Source organism: Sturnira hondurensis, unplaced genomic scaffold, assembly GCF_014824575.4.
Source record: "Sturnira hondurensis isolate 20B ecotype Veracruz unplaced genomic scaffold, ASM1482457v3 Scaffold0007865, whole genome shotgun sequence".
Lineage (NCBI taxonomy): Eukaryota > Metazoa > Chordata > Mammalia > Chiroptera > Phyllostomidae > Sturnira > Sturnira hondurensis.
Window position 1 is genome coordinate 11,936,038 of NW_028080496.1, and position 25,845 is coordinate 11,961,882.

The window sequence follows — 25,845 nt, forward strand, 5'->3', positions numbered from 1 at the left end:
GTGATAAATACCCCAAACTCATGGCCACTCCCCAATTACAGGAGTCCTCTTTATCCGCGGTTTCATTTTCCACCATTTTAGTTACTGGTGGTCAAGCACACTTCAAAAACGTTATGGAAAGTTCCAGATATAATAAGTTTTTTAATTGCCTGCCATTCTGTGTAACTTGACAAAATTTCACCAGGTCCTGCTCAGCCTTGCCACTTCGTGAACCATGCCTTTGTAGAGCTATCCGCTCAGTAGACGCTCCGGCCGGTAAGTCAATTAGGAGCTGTCTCGGTTATCAAAGAGAGACCACATCACACAACTCTTATTACTGTATATTCTTATCGTTCTATTATTCGTTATTATTAATCTCTAAATTAAAATCAGATATGTATTTACACGAAAAAACATTACACAGGGTTCACTACTACATGTGGTTTCCGGCATCTGCTGGAAATCTGGGGTCCTGGGTTGTATCCCGGGGAATAAGGGGACTGTTGCACTTGACTCCGTTTTAGTATCCCTTTTGCTCTCCAGGTTATTTACATCTATTGTGTCAAGGCGCAAACAGGACCTCCCTTGGGAAGCTGGCCAGCAGGACTGGTGGGGTAGAGCCCATACCTGTATCTTCTCCCGGGAGGCCACGTCACTTTGCCGCGACCGCTCACCCAACAAGCTACCTTCGCGCGGGCCGAATGCACGTGCCAAGGAGCACCTGCGGTCACCTCCTCCAGGTGTGACGCCATGCAGGAGCGGCTGCGATGGGCGGAAGGACGCCTTCAGCGTAGTGGGGCGCGGAGATCGATTACTCGGTTCTCTTCTGGACGAGCCTGTGCGAGCTGAGTCGCGGAGATCGACTGGGCATGCCTGGCGCGCCAACGCGGGTGAGAGGCGCGGGGCCGCAGGGTCGGGGTCGCGGGCTGTGCGGTGGACGGGGCGGAGCCGGGAAGACGGGGGACGGGCTGCGCGAGGCGGTCGGGCCCAGAAGGGAGGTGGCTGCAGGGTGAATGGTGCGTGCGCCGTAGCAGAGCCCCAGGTGTGCACCGCAGGTGCGTGGCCGCAGCCCCAAGGGAGTGGCCCGGCTCCCTCCGCGACCCAGTTCGGTGGCCGCAGCTGCAGTGGGGACGACCCGGGGGGATCGCCCTGGGGCCCCCTCTCTCCCGGAAATGGTTACCGATGCAGTGGTCTTTAAAAAGGGCCTGGAGTAGCCAAATTGTCCCTTTTTAAGAACGGGTAATTCTAGATCTTAAAGCGAGTTCTTAGCGATGATCCCTGCCAAGTCCAAGGCTGTCATTTTAAAGCTGGGGTCACACTGAGGTTGCACGTGGAGCCTTGGTCCCTGGTCCCCCGTCCCCAGCCCGGGGTTTTTCCTTAAGCAAGAGATGCTGCCAGTGCAAGCTTAGAGCTTTCTTTCACCCTGTTTTGAATGTATAAAACATTGTTCATCCGCATGTGTTCTCTTTGGCAGAAAGAAGAAAGCGACGAAACGAATAACATGAGATCCAATAGAAGCCCACTTTTTGTTCAAGGCAGGGAAGTAAAAGCAAACCATTGCTCTTTCCCCAGTGACATCCTTTATTTTGTTACTTGAAGCATCCAGCATTCCTAACATTCACAATGCCAGAAGGGAAATCGCCTTCCAATAAAAGACCCCGTCGGAGTTTGTCAAGTAGCAGAACTAAGAAAAATGAATCTAAGTCTATTGTTTTGTTTTTTAACAATGTACCACCTGCCAAACTTGCCTGTCCCATTTGTAGTAAAATGGTGCCAAGGTATGAATTGAACCGGCACCTTGATGAAATGTGTGCTGACCCCGGTGATGTCACTCCAGCTGACCCTGGGCATGGTAGCTTAGCGGATTCCAGTGTGTTCTCTGTAGATTTAACCAATACTGCCATAGATGATGTAACACCACAGAAGTCATCACCATTAAAGGTAAATTTAACCCTTGACCAAAGTGATTCAGCAAAACCAGGCGTGAAAAAGCAGACGAGTCCCTACTTTAAAAGTAGCAATGATGAGGCATGTAAAAATCAAGATGAGCAGAGTCCACGTAATGTCAAAGTCATTCCTTTGGGAAGCCTGTCATCTAAATTATCCAGAAGATACATAAAGGCAAAAAGATCAATAGAGAAGAATGAGGGGTTTGCCAGTCATACTCCACAGAGTTCCTCAGCCACGGGGGTTAGGACGGTTAACTGTTCAGAGACAGGGGATGAGGATCAGATGCTGGAGAACAGTTCTCAAAAGGAAAACCTATTTACCTGTGATTCTCTTACGGAACAAAACACTGAAAATACTGTAGAAGGTGCTAAGTTAGTAGAAGCAGCAAAGCAAAAGTCTACACAGGAAGGTGGGACATCAACCCTCCTCACTCCTGCTTTCTCAGATAATGCTCCTATGGTGTCAGCACCAGAATTAACTCTGGGGAGTAAACTACAGTCAGCTTCAGAGGCCGGTCTGGCCAAGTGGGAGAGAAAGAGTCAAGTACAGGGTGAAGGTGCTGAAAAATGCGAGGCAGATGTTGAAGTCACAATGACTGTGGCTTCAGACGCTGAAACACAGGTGTCAGATCGGGAGGCACAGTCTCGTGGTTCTGCACATGATGCTTCTAAGGGGAGTGACATCCCCCAAAGCCCTCTGCAAGGTGACAGTGGCTTAATGAATGGAGTCACTTGCGGAGCTCCCTTGGAGCAGGGATCAAGCTGTGACGGTCCTGGTCAAACAGTTCCAACACCCTTGAGCCATCCTTACTACCTTCGGAGTTTCCTTGTGGTGCTGGGAGCCGTACTTGAGAATGAAGATGATAGGATGCTCTTTGACGATCACGACATGGAAATTGTGACTAAATTTTACCAGTTATCAGGTATCTTAAGCCTCTTTGCTTGCAACTTTTGGCTTTGCATTTGCTGTCCTGATTCGAGCGGTAATGTGATGGGTAATAACCTGGTGGCCACAAGGAGTCAGTGTGGTTTTGAGAATCATCGGGGACTCCTTGCAGGAATCAGCCTTGCAGGAGGTTCCCCTGGGGAAGGATGTGTATGGAAAAGAGACGAGGTACTGCGCCTGCAATATCGTGCCTCTATAATGTCCATAGCAGGTTCTCAAACAATGTTGTTTAAATCAACATCTTTTCATTATAACATTAATGAGATGCAGCGGGAACTTCACTCTTGTTTCTATCAGTCTTCGGTGAAATTGGTTTTGTTTTACCTATTGATGTGAATGGTAATTGTACAACCTTTTCTAGATTAAAAAATATATATAGTGCAACTTACAAAAACATACTTTACATTTTAAGCCTGTCATCCGGGTTATAGTTAGGTCTGGTTTTTGCACAGCTTTTCCTCAAAAGTGAAGGCCAAAGAAAATACAGGAAAAAACACACCAAGGTGTGTTGAGGCTTATTTCACCCCCAACAATATTTTAGGTTCCCGGACTCTGCCTTTTAAAGTCTGGGTGTGGAGGAAGTGGAAACTTACAAGCTAAATTGGTCCATTGAAAAATATTAGTCTGTGCTTGGGTTCCTTGGCAGCCAGTGGGGGCTCTGGGCCAGAGGAGCAGGTTCGGAACAAAAGCCGCCCTTGTGACAGCTGCACTGCTTATCCAAAGGGCCACCATGGCGTGATGGAACTGGGTCCCTCCCGAGGCAGGAAAAGCTTGCTGGGAGGACACACTGACCTTGGGAAATGGGGAGCCGGGGCTGACTCCTCAGTACATTTTCAAAATTGTTACACATTACTACTAATGTTTAAATGAAAGGTTTTTGCTTTAAATTCACACAGTGGAATTATTTTGGAATTCCTTATATTTAAAAAAAGCTTTAAAAAATATGTTCATTGAGCCCTGGCTGGTGTAGCTCAGCGGATTGAGCGCGGGCCTGCAAACCACATGATCGCCGTTCGATTCCCAGTCAGGGCACATGCCTGGGTTGCAGGCCAGTTCCCAGCAGGGGACTCACGAGAGGTAACCATACATGGATATTTCTCTCCTTCTCTCCTTCCTTTCCTCTCTAAGGATAAACAAATAAAATCTTAAAAAAAGAATGCAGTCATTATCAACATAATCCTTTAAAAAAATATGTTCATTGATTTCAGAGAGGAAAGGAGAGAGAAACATCGATGTGAGACAGAGACATCAATTGGTTGCCTCCCATATGCACCCCAACTGGGGATCGAACCCGCAGCCTTTTGGTGCACGGGAAGATGCTCCAACCGAGCCCCCCAGCCAGGGTGGAATTCCATATATTTTTACCATGTGAGCCACACTGGACACAGGATCCACCGAGCTTCCTTCTCTACTTGTGCTGTTCTCAGCAGACCATGGACGTGATGCCACATGGACTGTTCTATCCAGAGCAGTCGCATCTTGGGTTGGGTGCTGGTCGCGTTTGTGCAAAGCCTTGCTTGAGTAGCTGGTGCTCTGTGCTTCCCTGTGACTGAGGACTAGGACCAGGTTCCCCAGTGCAAGTTCTGCACAACTTTGTGTGTTGCTCTCCGTGGTGACTCATTTGCCATCCGTGTGGGAAAGCAGCTACTGCGAATGGCTTTGGCCACTTTAGAGAAAAAAAATGTTGAACATTTTAAAAATATAATTTTATTATGTTAGAGTTGACAGAAATTCCATGGTAATCTGGGTAACAGGGAAACTGAGACCAAACAGGTTAAGTAGCTTGGCTGGGATCACAGAGAGGCTACCCTACCAAAGCTAGCATTTTTAAAAAATTTATTGATTTTAGACAGAGAGAGAAAGACTGATTTGTTGTTCCACTTACTGATGTATTCAGTAGTTAATTCTCATATGCGCCGTGACTGAGGATCAAACCCACAGCCATGGTATATCAGGACAATACTCTAACCAACTGAGCTAGCTGCCCAGCCAGGCAAAGCTAATGAATTACTGAAAATTCTTTTTTTTTAAAGATTTTATTTATTTATCTTTAGAGGGGAAGGGAAGGAGAGAGGGAGAGAAACATCAATGTATGGTTGCCTCGCGTGTGTTCGCCACTGGGAACTGGCCCACAACCCAGGCATGTGCCCTGACTGAGAATTGAACTGCGATCCTCTGGGTCACAGGCCTGCGCTCAATCCACTGAGCTACACCATCCAGGGCATGAATTTCTGAAAATTCTTTCGGTTGAAATTACTTTCAACCACAAGTGGAACGATGCCTGTTAGACTGAAAGCAGAGAACAAGATCCCTGCAAACCCAGGTAGGGCTTCTCTGAGCGAGTAGAAATAGTGGCTAGAAAATGGGCAGTGTGATGCTTAGAAGTCCTAAAATGATCAATAATCAAAACAATCAATAATCATTACCAGCATTGGACCTTTTTAAATGGTTTCTAGACCAGTCATGGACTACATCATCTTGTCTAATCTTTCCACCAACTTTGGGAAGGTGGGGTTATTGCTTTCCACCAGCCCCTCCTTCTAGAAGAGAAAATGAGGTCTCAGTAAGGTAGAATGACATTCGTACAATTCACAAGTGGCAGAACTGTCCATCCTGGGGATCTTCCTGTCCTTTGGAGATAAGCACATATGACAAGGAGACATCCCCGTGGGGACTTTTAAAAAATTTATTCATTTATTTTTAGACAGAGGGGAAAGGAGGGAGAAAGAGAGGGAGAGAAACATCAATGTGTGGTTGCCTCTCATGCACCCCCTACCGGGGACCTGGCCTGCAACCCAGGCATGTGCCCTGACTGGGAATCGAACTGGTGACCCTTTGGTTCACAGGTAGGTGCTCAATCCACTGAGCCATACCAGCCAGCATGGGACTTTCTATTTCAAATAAAATACAGCTTCCACAGGAAGCAAAGATTTTCTTGGAACATAAGTTGAGGAAGCATATATATATATATATATATATATATATGTGTGTGTGTGTGTGTGTGTGTGTGTGTGTGTGTGTGTGTAAGAGTTTATTTTATCTGTTTTAAAAAGTAAATGATGTTTGTATGTTGCTTTGGAGAAAAAAAATAACATTTTTCCTGTTTCTCTTAACCTGATTGCAGACAGTGGTCAGAAGTTATATGTAAGACTTTTCCAACGTAAGTTCAGCTGGATTAAGTTGAGTAAATTGGAATACGAAGAGATCGCCCCTGACTTGACCCCCGTGGTTAGAGAGCTGCAGCGAGCTGGCTTTCTGGACACAGGTATGATTCGTCGGGGGAAACAGAATGAAAACAGGACACAAGGAATGAACTTTGTGCAGAATGACAGGGAAATCAGTGTGGTGCCATTTCCTGGTTGGTGCCTGATAAACAGTAATTGTGTGGTTTTTATTAAACTAGAATCATGAAAGAGTGTCTGCTTTTGTCTTCTTGTCCATCACATGGTTAGGCCCAGCGAGCCACGTAGGGACAGGTATGTGGGGGTGTGCCACCGAAGGTACCACTTTGCCCTCCTCCACTGTCTCCAGCCAGCCAGAACCTCCTCAGCCTCTCGTTCAGATTCCTCATTTTATGATAGGATAGAGCTGGTCTGTTGATGCTAACCTCACCTCTAAAAACTTCACCTACCCCCCAGGCAGCGCCCAGCTTTGAGTTTCTAAGGAGATTGCCTCGGGAATTGTTTAGTTGATTGAAGCCTGTGCGAACAGCAGGTAACCTTGGTGTCTTATCAGAAGCACCAAGTGCCTGCCTCCCTCACCGAGCACAATATTGCATTGGAAACACGAGGATAAGGAAGATGACAGGTGGACATCTTGGGTTCAAGTTGCCGATGGTTCAGACTGAAACAAGCCAGTCGAGCCTAAGCCAGGCTCCTCTGTGGCTGAAAAATTTGCTAGCATTTTTAAAAACGATTTCTTTCAAACCCATTTCAGAATCTGAGTTGCAAGAACTCCCTGAAGTGCTTGAACTACTTTCTGCTCCTGAACTGAAAACGCTGGCAAAGACCTTCCACTTGGCGAACCCCGGTGCCCAGAAGCAGCAGCTGGTGGACGCTCTGCTTGAACTGGCCAGACAGCCGTCCATCTGCACTTGGGGCAAGAAGCCGCCTGGAGTCGGGGCAGTGATTCTGAAAAGGTTTTGTTGGCTCATTACAGTGAAAACATTTAAAATACTGATAGTGTATCTTCACATATAATAGATAGGTCCTGCTTTAGAGATGTAATTGCCTGTTTCATTTGCAATTAGATGGAGGAGGCTGAGGAGTCTTCCTTCTGGTAGCCTGGATTCATTCTTGTTTTATTATTCACAATTCTTGTGATTCCATATTGATTTCTAGGACTGAGGGGAAGTGGGAGGCGAGAGAATGCAGGCGATAGGCCTTTGGTCAATTCTAGTATCTTATTATTCAAGAAAAATGCAGTTTGAACTAGTATTCTTGCAGGATTCAAAGGAAACTACCCAAATTCTTGTTTTTGTTAATTCTGCATGGAAGTATAATGGGTCTGTCTTCATATGCAACTTCTGCTGAAAATAATTTGTCGAATCTGATCCCCCGATGATTAAAACTGGAAAGTGATTTCTCCACGGTCTGTTTCTCAGAGCCAAGGCCTCGGCAGGACCCTCGCTGAGGCTGTGTAGAGGTCCCCGGGCCGTCTTCTCCCGGGTCCTGCTGCTTTTCTCTCTGACCGACTCCCTGGAGGAGGAGGAGGCTTCCTGCGGGGGGCAGGGCCAGCTCTCCACCGTGCTGCTGGTCAACCTGGGCCGCGTGGCCTTCCCTCAGTACACCGTCCATCGGGAGACCCGAATCTTCCAGGACCGAGAGGACCTCATCAGGTCAGATCGCGTGCGCTTGCAGCCAGAGCTGCGTATTCTTAATCTTACGTAAAATGCTTTTTTTCCCCAGCCACAGTAGAAACTTAAGTTCCTAGTCAAAAGGGTTTTTTGTTTATTTGTTTGTTTGCTTGTGTATCTTTCTGCCCCACAGTTCTGAGACTCTCAGGAGAATGTAGAAATGTGCTCAGTTACACCTTTCAAAAACCAGTGAGTTCTGGGTCAGAGCTACAAACATTTCTCCTGGTTTATGTTCCCAAGTAGCTTTGGCAGGGAGCAGCCTTGGAAATGGAGACATTTGCACAAACCTGCCTTGTGAATATGTTGTCTGCACGAGCGAGACTGAAGATCAATGTTTTCCTAGTAATGACGCTTCAGATAACGCTAATACAAGCTTCTGTGCTTATACCAGACCCGTGGATGTGTTAGGTTGGAAATTTTCACCTATTCTGATACATGGATTTAGTGGATGTTTGGCTTGCCTGGCAAAAGCAGGTTTTGATAAAAACGGTATGGGTATTATAGGGTAAAAAAATTGCATTTCCTAAAAATACACCTTTTTGAAGAAAAATAAATTTGGATGCCCTGAAATATTACTTCTGAGTCACTTCTAAGGTTTATGACTCCAGTGAACTGAACTTGATTCTATTTGATTTTAGGAAAGTCGTTGAAATATTGTCTGGTATATTCATTCAAAAGAAATTACTGAAATTACTGAATCAAAGCAATGTCAATATAAGCTGATTTTTAACCCATTTTGCCTTAGGAGGAATGTTTTTTGCTGAATCTTCTAATATTTCCTTTCACCCTGTTTTTAGTTGCTGTGTGTCTTTTTACCTTTTGATTTTTAGTGACTCTATACCTTTCTCTTTTGTGAGACTCTGCTCAGAAGCCAAGTTCCAGCCTCTATACTATTGAACTGTGAAACTGCTCTGACTCAGTTTCCTCACCCGAAAAATGGGGAGAATAATAGTATATTCCTACATATGCGTGTTGGTACCTGTAAAGAGCTTGGGGCCTGGCCTCTGGGGATAGCTTCTTAAGTCTTAGTATGATAATTGCCATTATTACTGCTATAGCTAAAGATTACCTTTTGATTCAGTGACTGACAGGACCATGGAGTCACCAAGTTCAAAAGTTGGGGGTGGGGCTAGGGAGAAAAAAATAAACCATATTTTTTGTAGAAAGTGGGCACTGTATTTTGCCGTGTATAATGCGCACTATTTTTGTCCAAATTTTTTGAGGGAAAAATAAGGATTCACAGTAGATGTGAGTATGATGACGACAGACTACGGGGATCAGAACGGGTATGATCATCCCGTATATAATGCGCACAAAAGTGTGGGGTATGCTTTATACATGGAGCACCTCATACACGGCAAAATACGGTATGCTGTAAATAGTAAAAAATAATTAAAACTCAAAGGGCCCGAATATGTATGTGAAGTTCGACTTGACTGACCTGAGGACACTCATCCCTCCAGGTACGCAGCCGCTGCCCACACGCTGAGTGACATCGCCGCCGCCATGGCCAGTGGGAAGTGGAAGGAAGCGCACGAGCTCTCTCAGTGCGCCAAGAGGGACTGGAGCCAACTGAAAAACCACCCTTCCCTGAGGTGAGACTGGGGGTGGGGGGTAGGTAGTTTTCTTCATGGAGAACTTGCTCCTTTGGTCCTGCGGTCAGGCCAGCAGTGGCATTGACGCCCCGGGTTGCTCCGCGCAGTCGCACGGCTGTCTGGAAGGGAAGGTGGTGTCTGTATGTTTGAGGGGGACTTTCTGTAACTCAGGTCCCTGTGCCATAGACATTCGGGAAGCCAGCAGTGGGCTGGCCGTCACTGGCCGTCTGGGCGTGCTGGCTCCCCTGAGTATCGCTGAACTGATACTTACTTTAACGTGGGGGGAACCCAGCCATGGGCAGACGTTGTGGGGAGCGTGCCAGACGTGCTCTGTCAATGGGAATTCAAAGACAGGTATTATCCTGAAAAGGGAAATGGAATGGAACACTTACTTCCAGAGTTCAAGGACACGGGGCCTGCGCCTTCCTTTCTCTGGTTTGATGTTAAATGAATTCCATATTTGAGAAATGTTTCCTTTATTGTTACACAGGAATGAGAAAAATGAGGCTGTACTGTGAAATATGTCTTCCAGAAGAACATTTAGGAGTTCAGGTTCATGCAGAAATAATAAACAAACAAAGTAGAACCAGAGGCCTGGACATAGGGAAGAGATGGACAGCTGTCAGAGGAGAGGGGGCTTGAGGGGGGCTGGATGGAAGCAGGGGAAGGGTTGGCCAAAGAACATATGTGCATGACCATGGACACAGACAACAGTGTGGGGATGGCCAGGGGAAAGGGGGGCAGGGACTGGGTAGCGGTGGGCAAAGGGGACATCTGTAATAGTGTCAACAATAAAAAAATTTTAATAATAAATTTTTAAAAAGATAGGCACTCTGTCTGCTTTGTCACCGCTCAGGATTATCTCGCAATACACCACATTCTAAATCACGGATGCTTCCGCGTTCATTTCAGGCACCACGAGAATTTACCGCTCTTTCTGCGCTGCTTTACTGTTGGGTGGATTTACACAAGAATCCTCTCTCGGGCCGTCGAAATCCTGCAGCGGCTTCACATGTACGAGGTGAGAACACAGACTTCCGCCCCACTTTTAGGGACAGTTCAGCGGCGAGCTGGGGAAGGGAGCCCACCCGGCTGTCGACATTTCCACGGACACTTAAAGTGGGCGGCCCGCTGTCTGCGGGGTCAGCAGGGCCGTGGCCGGGCGGCCCGCTGTTCTGGGAGTTGGCCTGAGGGTCACGGACACGGCCCCCGCACGGAGCCTCAGTCACGGTCCCCACAGCTGCGCCCCTCCTGAGTGCCAGGTGGCCCTGGGTAGGTCTCCCACAAGCTCTGTGTCCCCTTCACAGCTGACATGGACTATCTGGAGATAATTTATAATCACAAAGCTGAAATTCATCATATCCTTTTTTGCACTGAACTCTGTGAGATTGCGCAAGGTGACCTCTCTTAGGTTTGATGTTCTGTTTTGGAAAATGGTTGTTTTTACAGAGGGTATGCCAAAGCTGGGGGCTCTGTGGACCCCTGCAATTACATGCACATAGGGTTTGTGCATTTTTCCTAGGGGGGTCAAATGTTGTACAGACACCCACGAACAACAGGAGATTAAGAATGACTGAATGATTTGTGCAAATTTAAAGCGCCCCAGAAAGCGCCCCTGTGAAGGTGTCCTGCCTGCCCCAAATTTCTCACAGTGCTGGCCCTGGGACCTGCAGGGCTCCCGGGAGCGAGTGGAGCTCAGCTGCCTGGAACTTGATCCCATGTGGCCCTGTGTCGGTGACTTATCTGCAGGAATGCCGTGCACTGTTTGTAGTTGGCAGGGCACCCACAGGGACACCTCGGGGAGCTTAGGCCCGTCCAGGTGATGTCCGTGGCCTGACTGCAGAACGGGAAGCTGAGCTTTGTGAACAGACGTTGCCAGTCTCACTAGCTTTTCTGGCGTGTGTGAGTCTGATGGGCTTCCTTTGTTGTTGTGACAGGAAGCAGTCAAGGAGCTTGAGGACCTCCTGTCTCAGAAGACCTACTGTCCCGACAGCAGAGGGCGCTGGTGGGATCGACTGGCTCTCAACCTGCACCAGCACTTGAAACGCCTCAAACCGGTCGGTACTTGGTCACTACGCACGCCTGAGCCGTGCTGTTTACATTTTTCATAAACTGGAAAAGTGTGGCAGAGTGCTACTATCTTAAACACCTAAATGTAACTAGGACATTCATTGTTTAACCTCCTTTTGTCCGTGTTTTCCCTAAAAGACATAACAAGGTCACGCTCTAGGCTGGGTAGTTGGACTGTTGTCCCGTACACCAAAAGCTTGGGGTTCGAATCCCAGTCAGGGCACATGCCTGGGTTGCAAGTTCAATCTAGTCGGGGCGCGTATAGGAGGCAACCAATTGATGTTTCTCACATCAATGTTTCTCTGTCTCTCTGTTTCTTTAAAACCAATAAACATTAAAAAGAAAAGAAATAACAAGGGCACTTACACGAGCACAACAGTGAAGTCAGGAGACTTTTGTCCTGTCCTCACTGGTGTGGGAGCAGGGTTGGCAGCGGGACCTGTGTTGGGATTCAGGAATTAACCCTGGATGGGGGGGAGGGGGGACCAGGAGAGCTGACAGCTGCACCCGCAGCAGGTGCTTCCCAGAGAGGTGCTTCAGTTTTGGAGATGGAGGTTTTGTTCATTTGTTGCACGGGGCCTCTAGGTGTAAGGCTGAGAAAGATGGGTTATTGCAGGTACTTTATGAGAGGTTCTGTCCCTCTGCGAGCTAGTGCGCTTGGCTGTCGCACAGGCCACCTTCTCTGTCAGGGACACGCTGGGGCCAGCAGCATGGGGCCTCTGCAGGCGGTGGCAGCCGATCCCGGTGGCAACAGTGGCCCTTTGTGTGTGGCCACCCAGTCCTCCCACCCGTCCTCGTGCTGGCCTCGCCTTCGCCTCGCACGGAAGGCTTCTGAGGGCTTTTGTTTTTCCCAGGAGCTAATTACTTGAGTCAGGGGGATGCGGGGGTGGAAACATTGACCCTGGGTATGGAAAAATGATGGGCTGTTTTCACCGCCCTCCACTGAAGAGGTGCCTTGTGAGCCGTAGGAGGTTGGGCCAGGGAAGCCGCCCTCTGCCTTGGAGGAGGGTGGGGTCCCTCGCAGTGGCCAAGTGGCTGAAATAGCAACAGAGGGCACCTGCCAGCCCACAGGCAGATGTTCAGAGAGGCTGTGTGTAGGTTGTTTCTTCCTTTCATTGACATAGAGGTTCAAAAAAGTGGACAGCTTTCCCTCACTGCCTCACCCCCCAACCCCCCACTCTGCTAATGGGAGCGTGTACTTATATCCCAGAGGGAGGTGAGCCATGAAGCTTACGTGGGAGATGGGTGGAAACTCAGTTCCTTTTAGCCGATTTCCAAAGCTCTTCCTGGCCACCCTCACTGTCTTCATCATTTCCTTACCACTCCTGGCGTTCTTTACATCATCGCTGGAACCTGTTGGTGCCCACTGGCCAGGCCAAGGTGGGTGGCCTGGCTGTCCCCTGCCTGCAGCCAGTCCGCCACTGGCCCTGGCTCCTGCCGGTGTCTCTTCTCGATTCCTTTTGACCATTCCACTCCTGATGGCCTAATGCTTCATGGATTTTTCAGGTGTTTTCTTTTTTTTTTTTACACTTTATATTTTATGGTAAAATATACATCACATCAATAAAGCCTGCCATTGGAGCAGTCTCTAGGTGTCCAGTTCGGTGGCCTTACACTCAATGTTGCAACAGCATCATCTCCATTTCTTGTTTTCATCCCTCCCAACCTAAACCCTGCACGCATCAAGCCGTCACTCCCTACTCCCGACCCCCAGCCCCTCGTGACCTCTGGTCTAATCTCTGTTCCTGTCAATTGGCCTGTTCTAGATATTTCACATCAATGGACTCATACAGCATTTGTCCTTTGGTCACCACCCTATTTCACCGGGCACAGTGTCCTCAAGGTTCCTCCCTGTGGTAGCATGTGCCAGAACTTCCTTCCTCTTTGAGGTTGAGTAATATTCCATGTTACCGATCACCTTTCTCTAGCTGTCAACAGACACTTGGGTTGTTCCCGCCTTGTGGCGATTGTGAATAACACTGCTAAAGACACAGGGGTGCGAGTATCCGTTTGAAAATACCCCGAGTGGAATGGCTGAGTCCTAGGGTGGTTCCACGTTCAGCTTTTTGAGGAAGCCCCCAGCATTTTGCCACAGCATTTGAATTGTTTTTACATCTCTACCAGCAGTGCATAAGGGCTCCAGTTCTGCCCCTTTTTCCCCAGCACTCACTGCTTCCCGTTGTCTGATGGCCGTCATCCTCGCGGGTGCTTTTCAGTGGTTTATTAGTCCAAGTCTGAATAACCTTAGGAAATGCATTTAGCTCTTGTAAACCTAAGCTGCTCCCTACGAGTGAGAAGCCTGGACAGCTCTGCATGAGAGACTCACCTGGGAGCCCCTAAGTGGTCACATGCCTGGGCCCTGCCCTGGAGGTGCTCCCTCTGTGGCTCAGGGGTGGCGATACCTGTCTCTTTCAGAGCTCCCAGGTGATGCCCCAAGAACCACTGAGCCATGTATGTCTCTCCTGTCTCCTCTGACCCACGATCCAGGGTGTCCTGGACTTGCTGGGTCTCCATGAGGGTGTGGCAGCTGAAATGTAACCCGGAGGTCGGGTCAGGAGCCCGTCCTCAGGTGTTCCAAACACCTGTAGTCAGGGAGCAGTGTGACTCACCTGCTCTGCCTTCAGAGTATCACAGTGACATCTAAGGAATATTCTTCATCTCTGCAAGGGCTGTTTGGCTCAGTGCTAATTAGAGAAACTCAGTAGCTAACAAACAGTGGGGTTTCCTGTCGCATGAACTCACTGGCTGCGGCCAGGGGCTCTCTGGATCCTGACGTGGGACTGCGTTCCTTGCTAGGCTATCAAGTGCATCACCGCAGGGCTGGCGGATCCTGAGGTGAGGACGGGGCACCGCCTTTCCTTGTATCAGAGGGCCGTGCGCCTGAGAGAGTCCCCGAGCTGTCAGAAGTACCGGCACCTCTTCCGTCGGCTGCCAGAAATCGCAGTGCACGATGTGAAACACGTGAGTCGTGTCTCTCGGGTTCTGTCCTGAGTGGGGGCAGCCCAGGATGGTTTGGAGTGTGCGTCTCTTCTTTGAGACTTAGAAAACAGACACGCACTTTGGACCGCGGCTTGGCCATTGTGCGCTGTCTTCACCCCAGTCCCCGACTTGGGCCGGGCTGGCTGCCAGGTTTGCACAGGGCCTGGGTGGAGAGACTTTCTGGAAAAGTCCCAGGTCAGAAGCTCACAGCCTTTGCCAGTTCCACCTTCTCAGTCAGGGTGCGTGGAGAACAGCTCGGGGGGTCTACGTGTTCCCCGGGGCCAGGGCAGTGACCTGGGCACCTCCTGGCAGGTGCCTTGAGCTCTGCTAAGAATGGGTGGCTTTGCGGTGTGTAGGACAGTGTGTCCCCTCAGGACACCGAAGTCGGTTCATGGGCGCTCTCCTGTCACCACCTCAGGTGACCATCACGGGCCGGCTGTGTCCTCAGCACGGGATGGGCAAGTCCGTGTTTGTGATGGAAGCCGGAGGGCTCGCCACCCCCACCACCGTGCTGTGCTCGGTGGAGGAGCTGGCGCTGGCCTATTACAGACGCAGCGGCTTCGACCAAGGTAACTAGCATGCAGCACACCTCCGGGCCTCCCAGTCACCCCGGGGCATCTGTCAGCTGTCGTCCACCCATCCCATCCTGTCCCCAGTGGAAGACGCTGCTGACCAGGGAGGGTGGGAAAGAGAAGGAGACTGACTCTGGTTATTAGAGGCCGTCTTCCCCTGTTTGGCCCGTCTTCACCTGTGAGGAGTGGTGCTGGGGGGACATTAGAAGCCAGTGACGTGGGTTTTGCTCCCAGGCTGTTTCTGTACATAAGCCACCTCATAGTGACAAATGAGCTAGGAATGACATGAATGTGGCATTCGAACCCCCAGTCGCTCTGAGATTTCCTTCGAATTGGGTAGGTGGGCTGTGGTGGCGGTGTCTGACCAGAAGGAAAAGCCTGATTTTTCTTGTGTGTGTGGCCTGCCTGCAGGGATCCATGGGGAAGGGTCCACCTTCAGCACTTTGTTCGGTCTCCTCCTGTGGGACGTCATCTTCATGGACGGGATTCCGGACGTCTTTAGAAATGCCTACCAGGTAGCCAGCCGAGCTCCGGGCTCTTGGGTGTGCATCTGTCGTCACCCATGCCCACCTGGGCCATGTGTCTGCGCACCCCCGCCCCCGAAACCTACTGGTACAGCCTTTTTGTCATGGTGCTCATTTGAAGTTTGAGACTTGAAGGTGAATTGACCTCGAACAATCCATTTGAAACGTTAGCGTATCTGCAGCTTCAGCCTTTTTTGAGCACCTGCCAGGGTCCCGGTGTGTGCCAGGTGCTGTCACAGGTGCCACCTGCCACATGTGCCTGCTAAGAGTTCCATCGATTCCCTTAAAAACTCCTTCCACATGATTACTCTAAGAACCAGTGTAATAAATTGCTTTTACGTTAGACATTTTTTATACACCCCTTGAGAAAAAGAATGTGCCAGTTCAACCAGACAGGCTGGCTGTGCTGACTAGTCTCTGCTGGCTCGGTTCTCGCCAGGCGTTCCCGCTGGACTTGCACACAGATGGCTTCTACGCCAGCCGGGGGCCGGCCATCGAGGCCAGGCTGCAGCAGATCCACGGCGCCCCCGCCGAGCACCTGCGAGCCTGGGTGGCGGACGTGTGGCGGGCCCAGGAAGGCAGAGCAGCTTCCATAGTCAGCTGGGATCGCTTTGCTTCTCTTCAGCAAGCTCAGGTGAAAATTGCACGCCAGACACACGCACAGGGATGTGCAAGTACACGTAGGCGTGAATCTGGGCGTGTGCATGTAGGCATGTGACAGTGTCCCAGCCCAGATGCCAGCTGTCCATGGGGACATGTCAAGGCATACCAGTCTGCCGTGCTTCCTCCCCCTTGGTGGGCAGCTTCCCATCGTCTGCCCTATGGCCCCTGGCAGTGGGGATGTTGTTCCTGTCCTTGTCCCTGTGGCTGAAGCCTCTGTAAGTCGGCGCCATAGTATTCCAAATCGCTTCCTTGCCTGCTCACAGGGTTTTCCTGGCTGGCAGAAGGGAGGTAACTGGCAAAGGAAAACTGACTTCGCGGAGCTGGGGGCCAATTTTAGCCAGCAGCTCTGGAGTCCCAGTGCAGGCAGCAAAACCACACCTGGCGTCCTCCGACCCACGTCTGTTAGACTCCTCTGTACCCTTCCTGTCTCATGACCACTAGGAGTATTTCAGGGCTACCAGGGAGTGGCTGGTCACCCATGTTTCTGTGTTCAGGACCTGGTTTCCTGCTTGGGCGGCCCCATCCTGAGCGGCGTGTGCCGGCGCCTGGCTACGGACTTCCGGCACTGCCGAGGGGGCCTGCCCGACCTGGTGGTGTGGAACTCCCAAAATCATCGCTTCAAGGTCAGTCCAGGGGAATGGAAAGTCCTATTTGTAATTTGACCGGCAACTTCATCCCGGGTCCCCCTCTAGCCAATTCTTGCATGGTTGTTGGGGAGATTGAATCCCTAGAGAACTACTGAAGTGAAGATCAGGGTTCTGCAGTGGCTGGTGAGGCCTCATTCCTTGCGTGGGCCTGCCTTCCACGGGGCAGCTCATGTGAGCAAGATGGTAGTCTGTCCCCTCTAACCTGATCTTGGAAGTGACGTGCCATCACCCTCGCTGTGTCCTGCTGTTAGAAGCAGGTCACCGGGTACAGCCCACACTCAAGGGAGGCTTGGTGTAGAGCTTACACACCAGGGGCCCAGGAGGACTGGGCGTTATTTCTGAAGCTCCCAAGAGTGAGCACCTCCCACGTGGCAGGCCAGACGTCTCCCTGGCATCCGCTGCGCCCATCACAGGTGAGTTGTTTCCTCATCACTGAGTTTTGAGACAGAAAAACAATTCTGGGTATTGTAAGCCCTTTATCAGATGTATTGCATCCCAGTCTGTGGCTTGTTTTTTCATTTTCTTAATAGTGTCTTTTTAAGAGCATAAGTTTTGTTGACAGCAACATAGTACAATACAATGAACCATTTAAGTAATTGTAGCGAAAACTAGCTTACTTGCTGTTCTGTTTCTGTAAGATACTGACAATTTTACAACTGCCCTTCCAGCTGGTGGAAGTTAAGGGCCCCAGTGACCGCCTTTCCCAGAAGCAGATGCTCTGGCTGGCTGAGCTGCAGAAGCTGGGGGCTGACGTCGAAGTCTGCCACGTGGTTGCCGTGGGGGCCAGGAGCAAAGGCCTTGGCTGAGAGCTGTGGATCCAGGGTTTCCAAAAACTTAAGTGTAATTATGTCTCGTTTCATTTTGACTTTGTTACTGGTGGCAATAAATCTGAGAGTAAACTTGATATTGGCCTGAATATAATATGCCTTGATTCCACACAGCAGGTAATGAACTTTGTAAAAAGGTGAAAGCTTGGGTGGCCGTTTCAGGACAGGAGACTTACCAAATCAGCTGAAAACCCCCAACAGACGAGACAGTGCACAGCTTTTATCCAAGTCGCACACAGTGCATGGGAACAGATTCTAAGTTTTCCTCCTCTACTTCACCCAGCTGTTAACCTGTCTCATTTGATCACTTTCCAAGAAGGGCACGAGCAGTTAAAATTCTTTTTTCTTTGGGAATCAAAAAGCAAATTCTCATAGTTACTTATTGCATCCGTCAATGCCTGCTCTTATTACTCAGGCCTGTCGTCCCCAAAGGAATGAGTAATCTTTATCAAAAGCACGTGTCCCTTTTCATCCTTCTTGGGAACATCCCAATGACTAGATTAGGGGTGATGTTCTGTGTGGACCAAACCACTAACAGAGGGCTGCTGTCCCGCAGGTGGAAGCCCCGAGCTGGGGAAGGCGTAAGGCAGGCAAGGCAGTTCACCGGAATGGTGAGCCCGGGAGTCGGCCCGGGGCCCCAGGCTCCCTCCCACAGACCAACTCTGGGACTCTGGGGAAGTGTCACTCGCAGCCTTTTAGTTGATTAAGTGGAATGACAAGTTAGGCCACGGTGCATGAACACCTGTGTGGCCACAACTCCAGCTGGTTCTGAAGTGAGGCTAAAAAGGTCAGGGATCACTCCTGTTTTAGATGCCAGAGCATCTGGCAGCTGGGAGTGGACCCCCAGAGCATCTGGCAGCACTGAGGGGACCCCCAGAGCATCTGGCAGCTGGGAGTGGACCCCCAGAGCATCTGGCAGCACTGAGGGGACCCCCCCAGGCAGCTGGAAGGAAAAGCCCCCACTCCTCGAATCACTCTGTTCCCGCAGATGACGGCACGCTGAGAACGACTCCGACCAACGACAGACTTTATTGAACAGGCAGAATTTCCTTCACATTGATAACTGCTGAACAACACCACCTTTCTTCCTGCTCCTCCTCCTTTGTAACTCAAGTCAGTCAGTTTTAGGCACGAAGGTGTTAGTTGTCTCTCAAAGTCAAGTTTAACTACTTGAGGTTACTGCTACAGCAAGCCGACTCGGCTGGAGGATGTGCTGAATGGTTTTCACCCTCTGTTAGCACAAATTAATATACTTCTCTTAAATAAAGTTAGACATTTTTGGTTTTAAAGTTGGTTTCCATTATAAAACAACAGTAAGACACAACAGTACATCTTTAAGCTCAGTACTAGAAGTCCCAGCTGTCTGGCACCCACAGGGCCCAGCTTCCCTCATGGGACTCTGGGACCGAGTGGGGGGCTCGCTCTTGGGCAGCGCAGTGACCCCACGTCCTGGGAGCTCCAGGGGGCGCCAGGCAGCTCTGAGGCGGCGGCGGCCGGGACTGAGGCTGTGGAAGCTGTTTTTCATACTGTGCACAGTACACTGCAGCACAGTAATCACGATAGAACCGCCCACAAAATAACACGGAAATAACATTTTACATTTGATTACCATACAAAAATACGCACAATTTCTATCTGAAAACATTATTCATAGTACCTAATTGTTTTTAAACTTGTAAATCAAAAAAGTTACCTAAGGAGTTGCAATAAATGTGTGAATGGAGGAAAATCATAGAGAAAACAATGCTCAATTCTCTCCAAAAGTAATGAACTTAGAACGATTTGTAGTAAAGCAGCAGCTGATGAAATGGGGAGAAGAATGAACAGCACAGGCTCAGAGGTGGGAAACTGGCTACGGTGTTTTGGGAGGACTGGGACAGGACTCCGAAAAGGACTCTGAAATGTTCGATGGCAATGATGCTATCCGTGACAGCTGGAAAGAGCCCTTACGTTCTCAGCGACGCGTGGGAGAAACACTGAGTTTCTACGCCAGATGAGTTCTCCAAGGTGCTGCATAGGACTCTGACCCTTTAAGTCCAGAGACACCACCAAACAACTTATAAGGCAAATAATTAAAAAAGAAACAGTTATTCATCCCAAAGGCAGGTAAAACACTTGTTTTAGGCAAATAGCTAACTAGACACTACTATAAAATTTTCTTTAAGTTCAGGATGGCAGTTTAAGAAACTAGGTAAGTACAATGTGAAAACACTCGTCCTTTAAAACAGGGTGCGAGGGATGCTGGGGGTGGTGCTGCACGCTCGTGTCATAGGTTACGCCCCGATGCCCCAGCTTTGGCGCTTGCACATGACTGGAAAACGAGGGTGTTCCTGACCAAGAAGACTCCCCCCTCTGCTGCTCAGTCTCCTCTTGATATTGCTGTATCAATATCAGGGGTGGGGGTGGGGGTGACAGAGGTCTCTTGCTATTAAAATGATGGGGCTTTGGGAGGGCATTTTTTTGTTAGTTTGTTTTTTAAAGATTTTATTTATTCATCCCTAGAAAAAGGGAGGAAGAGAAGGACAGCAACATCAGTGTATGGTTGCGTCTCATGCACCCCCCACCAGGGACCTGGCCTGGCCCACAACATGGGCGTGTGCCCTGACTGGGAATCGAACTGGCAACTCCTTGGTTCGCAGGCTGGTGCTCAATCCAGTGAGCCACACCAGCCACGGCTGAGTGTGTGTTTTTCTTTCTCTGGTTCTCTCCTCTTAAACTCTGAGGATGCCCTCTGGGAGGAGGACTTCAGGGAAGGTGACCGGACTTGTGGCCTCATTGGTTGTTTCCCAGGGAACGGGCCAATGACAGCCAGCTGCACGGAAAATACTGAGGAGAAAGCCCTCCTCAAGAGGGTGGGCTCACTGCAGATGGCCCCCCGAAGTCTGGGCAGCCCACCACCCGCAGGCCTGCTGTGCTCTCGCAGACTCCCGGGGTGGGGGTGCAAATGTGGCCTTGGGCATTCCTGGCTACTGGTATGAACTCAGTGAGAACAGCCTGTTTTCAGTATGTGTGTGGGGGGGGTTAACTCCCTAATTTTAAAAACAAATTGTATTTTACTGTGTTTCTCTTACTTTGCTATTAATGTCAAAGGCACTTCTAAGTTTAACTATACTATCTACAGCAAATGCTTTTCAAGTTAACAGTGCACATCATTTGAGAGTTAGTCCTAAGAAGTTGAGAAAGCAAACTCAAGATTTTAAGACACAGTGATTTATGGTCCCAGAAAAAGTGGTCAGAAATAAGTGACAGCATTGGACACTGCCCCCTCAGGCGGGTCCAATCAGAGATGACAGAAGGGGACCAGAAAGATGCACAGATGCCTCCTAATGCCTGTGGGGGTTTATCCGTGCCCCTCAGAAACATGCCCAGCCCTGACTGCTCAGCGCTCCTGACAGGGGCTTCTCTGGGTCACTAGCCTGAGGATCAGGGAACCTTCTGAAGGCAGCAGGAACAAGGGGTGCAGACAGATCCCGGTGAGTTTGATCACAGTAACAAGATGTGGGCGCGTCTGCCTGCACATCGCCTCAGAATGAGCCAGACCTACAGTGACAGGGAAAGGACATCAAAACCAAAGTCCACGCCTATCTTCTAAAGAGAGAAGGAAGCATAACTGAACATGTCTTTAAACATTAGTGCAAATTTCAATGGTTGTTCTTACATATAAACTTATTAGAGCTTCAAATGCCTGGGTGAGCAACTCTAATTCAGAGGAAAAAAGCATCCAGCTCCTCAAGAGTCAGAAAACACCGTTTCAGTCTTCATTCGCTAGTGTCTCAGTAGATAACCATATTTTGGCCCCACTTAAAAATTTGCTTAATGGCGTTCCTGAAATGCTTCGTCTGCACAGATTGCCAACTGGGGAGAAGGGAAAGGAGGAGGAGAGAAACTCTGGCGTCCCCGAGGTGTCGTGGGGGCCGCTGGCCCGGAAGTACATCCTGCTCTGGTCCAGCTCCGCGTAGCAGGCCTCCAGGGGGCCAGCCCGGTGCTGCCGCAGCGTCCTGCTGAGCACGTCCACTTCGTCGGCCAGCAGCGAGAGCTTGTGGAAGGCGGTGATGAAGCCCCCATGGCTGATCTGGGCCTCGGGGACCCAGCGGAAGTAGCACAGTTTCCACAGCTTTATGTGCATCCCAGACACGTGCGGCAGAAGAACGCCGTGCAGGTCGGCCGGTTTGGAAAACCACTCGCGGAAGAACTGCTCCATACCGCCGTCCTGGCCGTCGGCCTGCGGCAGAGGGTCTGGCTTTACTTTCAATATTAATGAGTTCCTCCGTGGAAGGGACTCTTGGTCACTGAGGATCCCATTCTTGAAGGAGGCTGGCACTCCTCTCAGGGTGGAGCTGTAGTTTTTCTGCACAGGAGAGAGAGGTGAGCATTACTGTCCTGGAAAGCATTACTGTCTTTCTGGCCCTTTACAGAAAGAAGGCAAAGGTGCAGTGTAAAGTACAAACTCGGAGTTATGCAAAACTGGGGAATTTCAGCCTGAAAGAACACTGTGTTCCTGTCCTTGTAATGCTTATTCCAACCCTCCTCCACTGAAGTTTAGTTTTCCCAGGCCTTGACCCCACAGCTTGCATGGTGGTGGGAGGCAATATATCCTATTCATTCATCAACTGGCTTAAGTGCAGATTTCTAAGATTTCTGATTAGAAAAAAATCTACGCTGGCCGATTCTAGAAGGAACAATGGGCAGAGTGAATGGATTTCAGGAAAGGGGCCTCCAAGCTCACAGCTGTGATCCTCTCTCAACACTGCCCAGGGCTTCACGGGCCTCAGCCGCCAAGAAGGAAAAGCAGAGAATGGTTAAGTCCTTTACAGAGTACGGGATCCTCAACACCTGCACTGGCAGCGTCGTCAGCAGAAGGGGCTTCCCCTTCAATACTCTGTGTTCTGAACAAGATGTTCCGGTGTGTACCAGGTGGTCATTTACCTTGGTCCGTTTGAAGGGCTTCACCGAGCCGTTCTGCACTCGGGGCATGCTCCTTCCGACGTATAGGGGGTTGTGGAAGAGCGTGCGATCCTTCGCTGTGAACTGAAGAGACCAGTCCCAAACCGAGGGGAACTTTAAACCCTTTTCATCACCTAACTGGATATTTTTGCTTATGGCAAATTCCTGCAAAATAAAAACGTTGAACCTTTGTGAAAAGATGCCAAAGTAAAGATTCTCATGTGAATTCCTGGTTTTGGATGAGCCATCTGTTGTCACACAAGTTAAGTTTTCAGAACTACAGCAGCCCCAGCTCACGGAGCAGCACACTTTCCTTCCCGAGAAGAGGCACCCTTGGCACCTCGGGCCCGAGGACTTCTCAGCCCGTGTGAGCAAGCGCACTCCTCCTGAAGACAGAAGGAGACTGGACCCTCTGGCCATGAGGATGCTATTACAAGAACTCATAAACATGACATCACAAATGTGCAAGTTATTTGACAACTGCGGCATCTTCCTTGTGAAGCATGTGACCACACATTTATGCAATTACCTGTGAGGTACAGAACTTGGTAAGCAAAGCTGCAAAACCACCTTTCAGTGGAACTGCTGCCATCCACCTCACACCTCCTGTCCTAGTGCAGAGACACTTGCCAACTACCCAGTGACCTCAGAGTCTGGACCAGAGCCCAGGAGCAAGAAGAAGGAACCCACTCCCCATGTCCCTCATATTTGGCTAAGACCATGAAGACCCTGGGCCCTTGCTCATAGGAGCCCACCTCCGCCCCTGCTCTGGCTCATGCAGCTTGGTGACCTGCTGACCTACTGACCCAGTCTTCCCAGCTGAGAAGAGCCAGGCAGCACCACGCTGTGGGTGACACGCAACCAACCACCTCACTGTCAGTCTAGCACCGGGCCCACGTGCCACCTCTGAAACTGCTTCTGCACACAGCTCTCCCAGAAACAGAATCCTGCTAGTGCAGCTTCGATCCTAGTGACCCAGCACCTCTGATTACCCACGGGGCAGCCTACGTATAAAAATATAAATATAAAAGCATGGTATTTACAGTGGTTAAAGCAACTTACAGCAGAGAAAATACATAAAATACTCATAAAAATGAAGCTCCTAGATTATATCTGTAATTCATTCACGAAATTCATTCATTACAGCTTGAAGTGGTAGTTAAAATCGTTCCAGAGTATATACAGTCAAACCTCGGTTCTCAAACATCTCCCATCTTAAATCGCTTCTAGAATAGCATCCCACAGCAAATTAAGCTCAAGAACTGAGGTCCCACTGTACTTAAGACACACGGTGAGCTGTCCTTCAACTCCATCTCATTAAAGTCGTAAAAACAAAGCAGCCACTGGCACAATGTCGCTTACTGTGCTCTGCTTCACCCGCTGGTGCGGAGAGTTGAACAGGAAGGTGCCGAACAGCGAGATGCGGGTGCTGTCGCCCAGCACGGCCAGGTAGGTCTCTGAGAACTCGAAGGCAGCCGGGTGCTGCTGCAGCAGCTGCCACGTGGCGTCCAGGAACAGCAGGAACAACGGAGACTGGGGAGCACGGACAGACACGGGGTCACTCGACGCATCCCTCCCCCCACACCTCTCCTTCCAAACTCATCACTGATGCAGGGAAGAAATTACTAACAGAAGGCCCAAGCTGAAGCGTCTGGCCCTGCGCTGAGCTAAGGATGTGAGAATAAACACAGCTTCTGTCAAACCCACAAAGAGTGTCTGACATGATAAACATCACAACCCTCACCTGCCTGAGAAGCGGGCTGAGTTGAAGGTGAAATATAAGGTGAAGGTTTGTCAGACAAACTGACAGACCTTCTGACAGTCTGACAAACTGTCTGACAAAAACAGTTTGTCACTGTATGAACAGGGACAGTGAAATATGTGTAGGCCTTGCCTGGAAACAGTTCTTTAGACATAAAAAGACCACCCAAAACCAAGAAACAACTTCTGGGATTAGCTTCTGGGTGACTTTGCAGCCTCAGCTTCCAGGAACTTCCCCGAGTTCCAGCAAACAGCTGGCACCACTAGCCGCGGGGTCCCAGCCGCATACCCACATACAACAGCTGACAACAGCTACTGTGACCAGCCCAGTGCATCCTGAGGAGTCCTAGCATTTGTCACGAAGTGCAAGATGCCACAGGCCACGCACTGTGCCTGCTCTCTGAACAACCCTGGTGACAAGGTCCTTGCCAGGCTGCTCGCAGTGTAACTAGGGATCCGAGGCTGCCACTAACTCCAGCTGCTCCAAGAACGTCCCTCCAAATACCCCATTCTTTTTCACACCATGTCCCCAGGCAGCTGCATCACCCTGGATAGGTCCAGGTGGCCACAGCAGCCTGGAAGGTTCTGTGGCAGACGAAAAAAGCACCCGCCGGGAAATGCAGCTGGGTGCAGAGTGAGTCTGCAGTGAATGCTCCGTCCTTCACACAGGTGCCCCACTATAAGAATGTGGGAGAGTCCAAAAAGGATTTTTCAAAATATCTAATGCGCTCGTTATTTGCTTTGCAAAAGAATTAATGCATTTATTCTAGTACTTTTCAACTTAGAGAAATCAACAGACGATTCTTTAGTTTCACCCACAGAGCTACAACAGTCTTCACCAGTGTGCTGGTCCCCTGGACTCGGGCCTGGGCTAAGACACGACGCTGTGCTAAAGGCAGCATTTAAAAAGCCCCGTCTCCTTCCAGAAGGCGCGTCTCTGCACACCCTCAGACCAGCAGTTGGCACTGAGCTGTGTTACCTCCTTCTCTGATCTCTTCAAGTGGTTGCACCTGTCCAGGAACTGATACCCGGCCATGACCCACTCCTTCTGTATCAGACTCTGGAACCCGGGAATTGTCCTGAAGTGGGGGTCCAGCATCACTTGAACGAGAGAAGCGACAACGCAGCTCAAGTCTCTTCCCTCCTCCTCTGTCAATAAAATGGAAAGAGAATTGAGGACCACATCGAGAAAGGCCACAAGGGAAGGAAGGTAGAGTGGACGATTCAGCGTCCTGTGCCTTCAGAATAATCGCCGGGAGAAAACCAACAACTCTGAAATCCTGGACTTTTACATCAGCTAAACTTGTGTCCAGTGGGCGATGGCCTTTTACATGGGAACATTTTCCAGACAAGGGCAGCATGTCCCTCACGGTGTCACATCTCCATGGTGGGGGGTGGGGCTCTTCCATGAGTCCCTTCTGCCTGTTCTGCCAAGGACACGAAACACTAGGTAGTCCTCCTCCTGACAACTCCGCGTGGTGAATGAGAGGGATGGGACTGTCCACCATCGCCCAAAAAGGTGGCGAACGGCTCC

At 49.8% G+C, this 25,845-nt stretch overlaps 2 protein-coding genes and 1 non-coding gene across 6 annotated transcripts in view; 1 reads left to right on the plus strand and 2 right to left on the minus strand.

The window, feature by feature from the left end:
• Positions 1 to 676: 676 nt before the first annotated feature.
• FAN1 (FANCD2 and FANCI associated nuclease 1) lies at positions 677 to 17,691 on the plus strand. Of its 4 annotated transcripts, none has more exons than XM_037053784.1 (14): positions 677 to 869; positions 1,454 to 2,851; positions 5,999 to 6,139; positions 6,811 to 7,012; positions 7,478 to 7,711; positions 9,193 to 9,324; positions 10,237 to 10,345; positions 11,262 to 11,381; positions 14,191 to 14,355; positions 14,792 to 14,942; positions 15,357 to 15,460; positions 15,909 to 16,103; positions 16,627 to 16,755; positions 17,448 to 17,691. In XM_037053784.1, the coding sequence occupies exons 2-14, from the start codon at positions 1,603 to 1,605 to the stop codon at positions 17,583 to 17,585; spliced, it is 3,069 nt and encodes a 1,022-aa protein (XP_036909679.1). In that variant the 5' UTR covers positions 677 to 869; positions 1,454 to 1,602; the 3' UTR covers positions 17,586 to 17,691. The 4 variants fall into 4 exon arrangements, with proteins under 4 accessions (XP_036909679.1, XP_036909677.1, XP_036909678.1 ...); XM_037053782.1 differs by lacking the exon at positions 677 to 869 and adding an exon at positions 889 to 1,034; XM_037053783.1 differs by lacking the exon at positions 677 to 869 and adding an exon at positions 889 to 1,021.
• Positions 17,692 to 20,298: 2,607 nt separating this feature from the next.
• Positions 20,299 to 25,845, minus strand: part of MTMR10 (myotubularin related protein 10) — a 36,199-nt gene continuing 30,652 nt past the window's right edge. The window contains exons 13-16 of the mRNA XM_037053791.1: positions 25,291 to 25,460; positions 23,913 to 24,083; positions 22,533 to 22,715; positions 20,299 to 21,954 (exon numbers count right to left, since the gene is read on the minus strand). Of these exons, the coding sequence (XP_036909686.1) occupies positions 21,358 to 21,954; positions 22,533 to 22,715; positions 23,913 to 24,083; positions 25,291 to 25,460 (1,121 nt within the window). The 3' untranslated portion in view covers positions 20,299 to 21,357. The remainder of the gene's footprint in view (positions 21,955 to 22,532; positions 22,716 to 23,912; positions 24,084 to 25,290; positions 25,461 to 25,845) is intronic.
• LOC118992096 (small nucleolar RNA SNORA77) lies at positions 24,831 to 24,955 on the minus strand. The gene has a single exon (XR_005067545.1). It is a non-coding gene; the product is annotated as a small nucleolar RNA SNORA77 (small nucleolar RNA).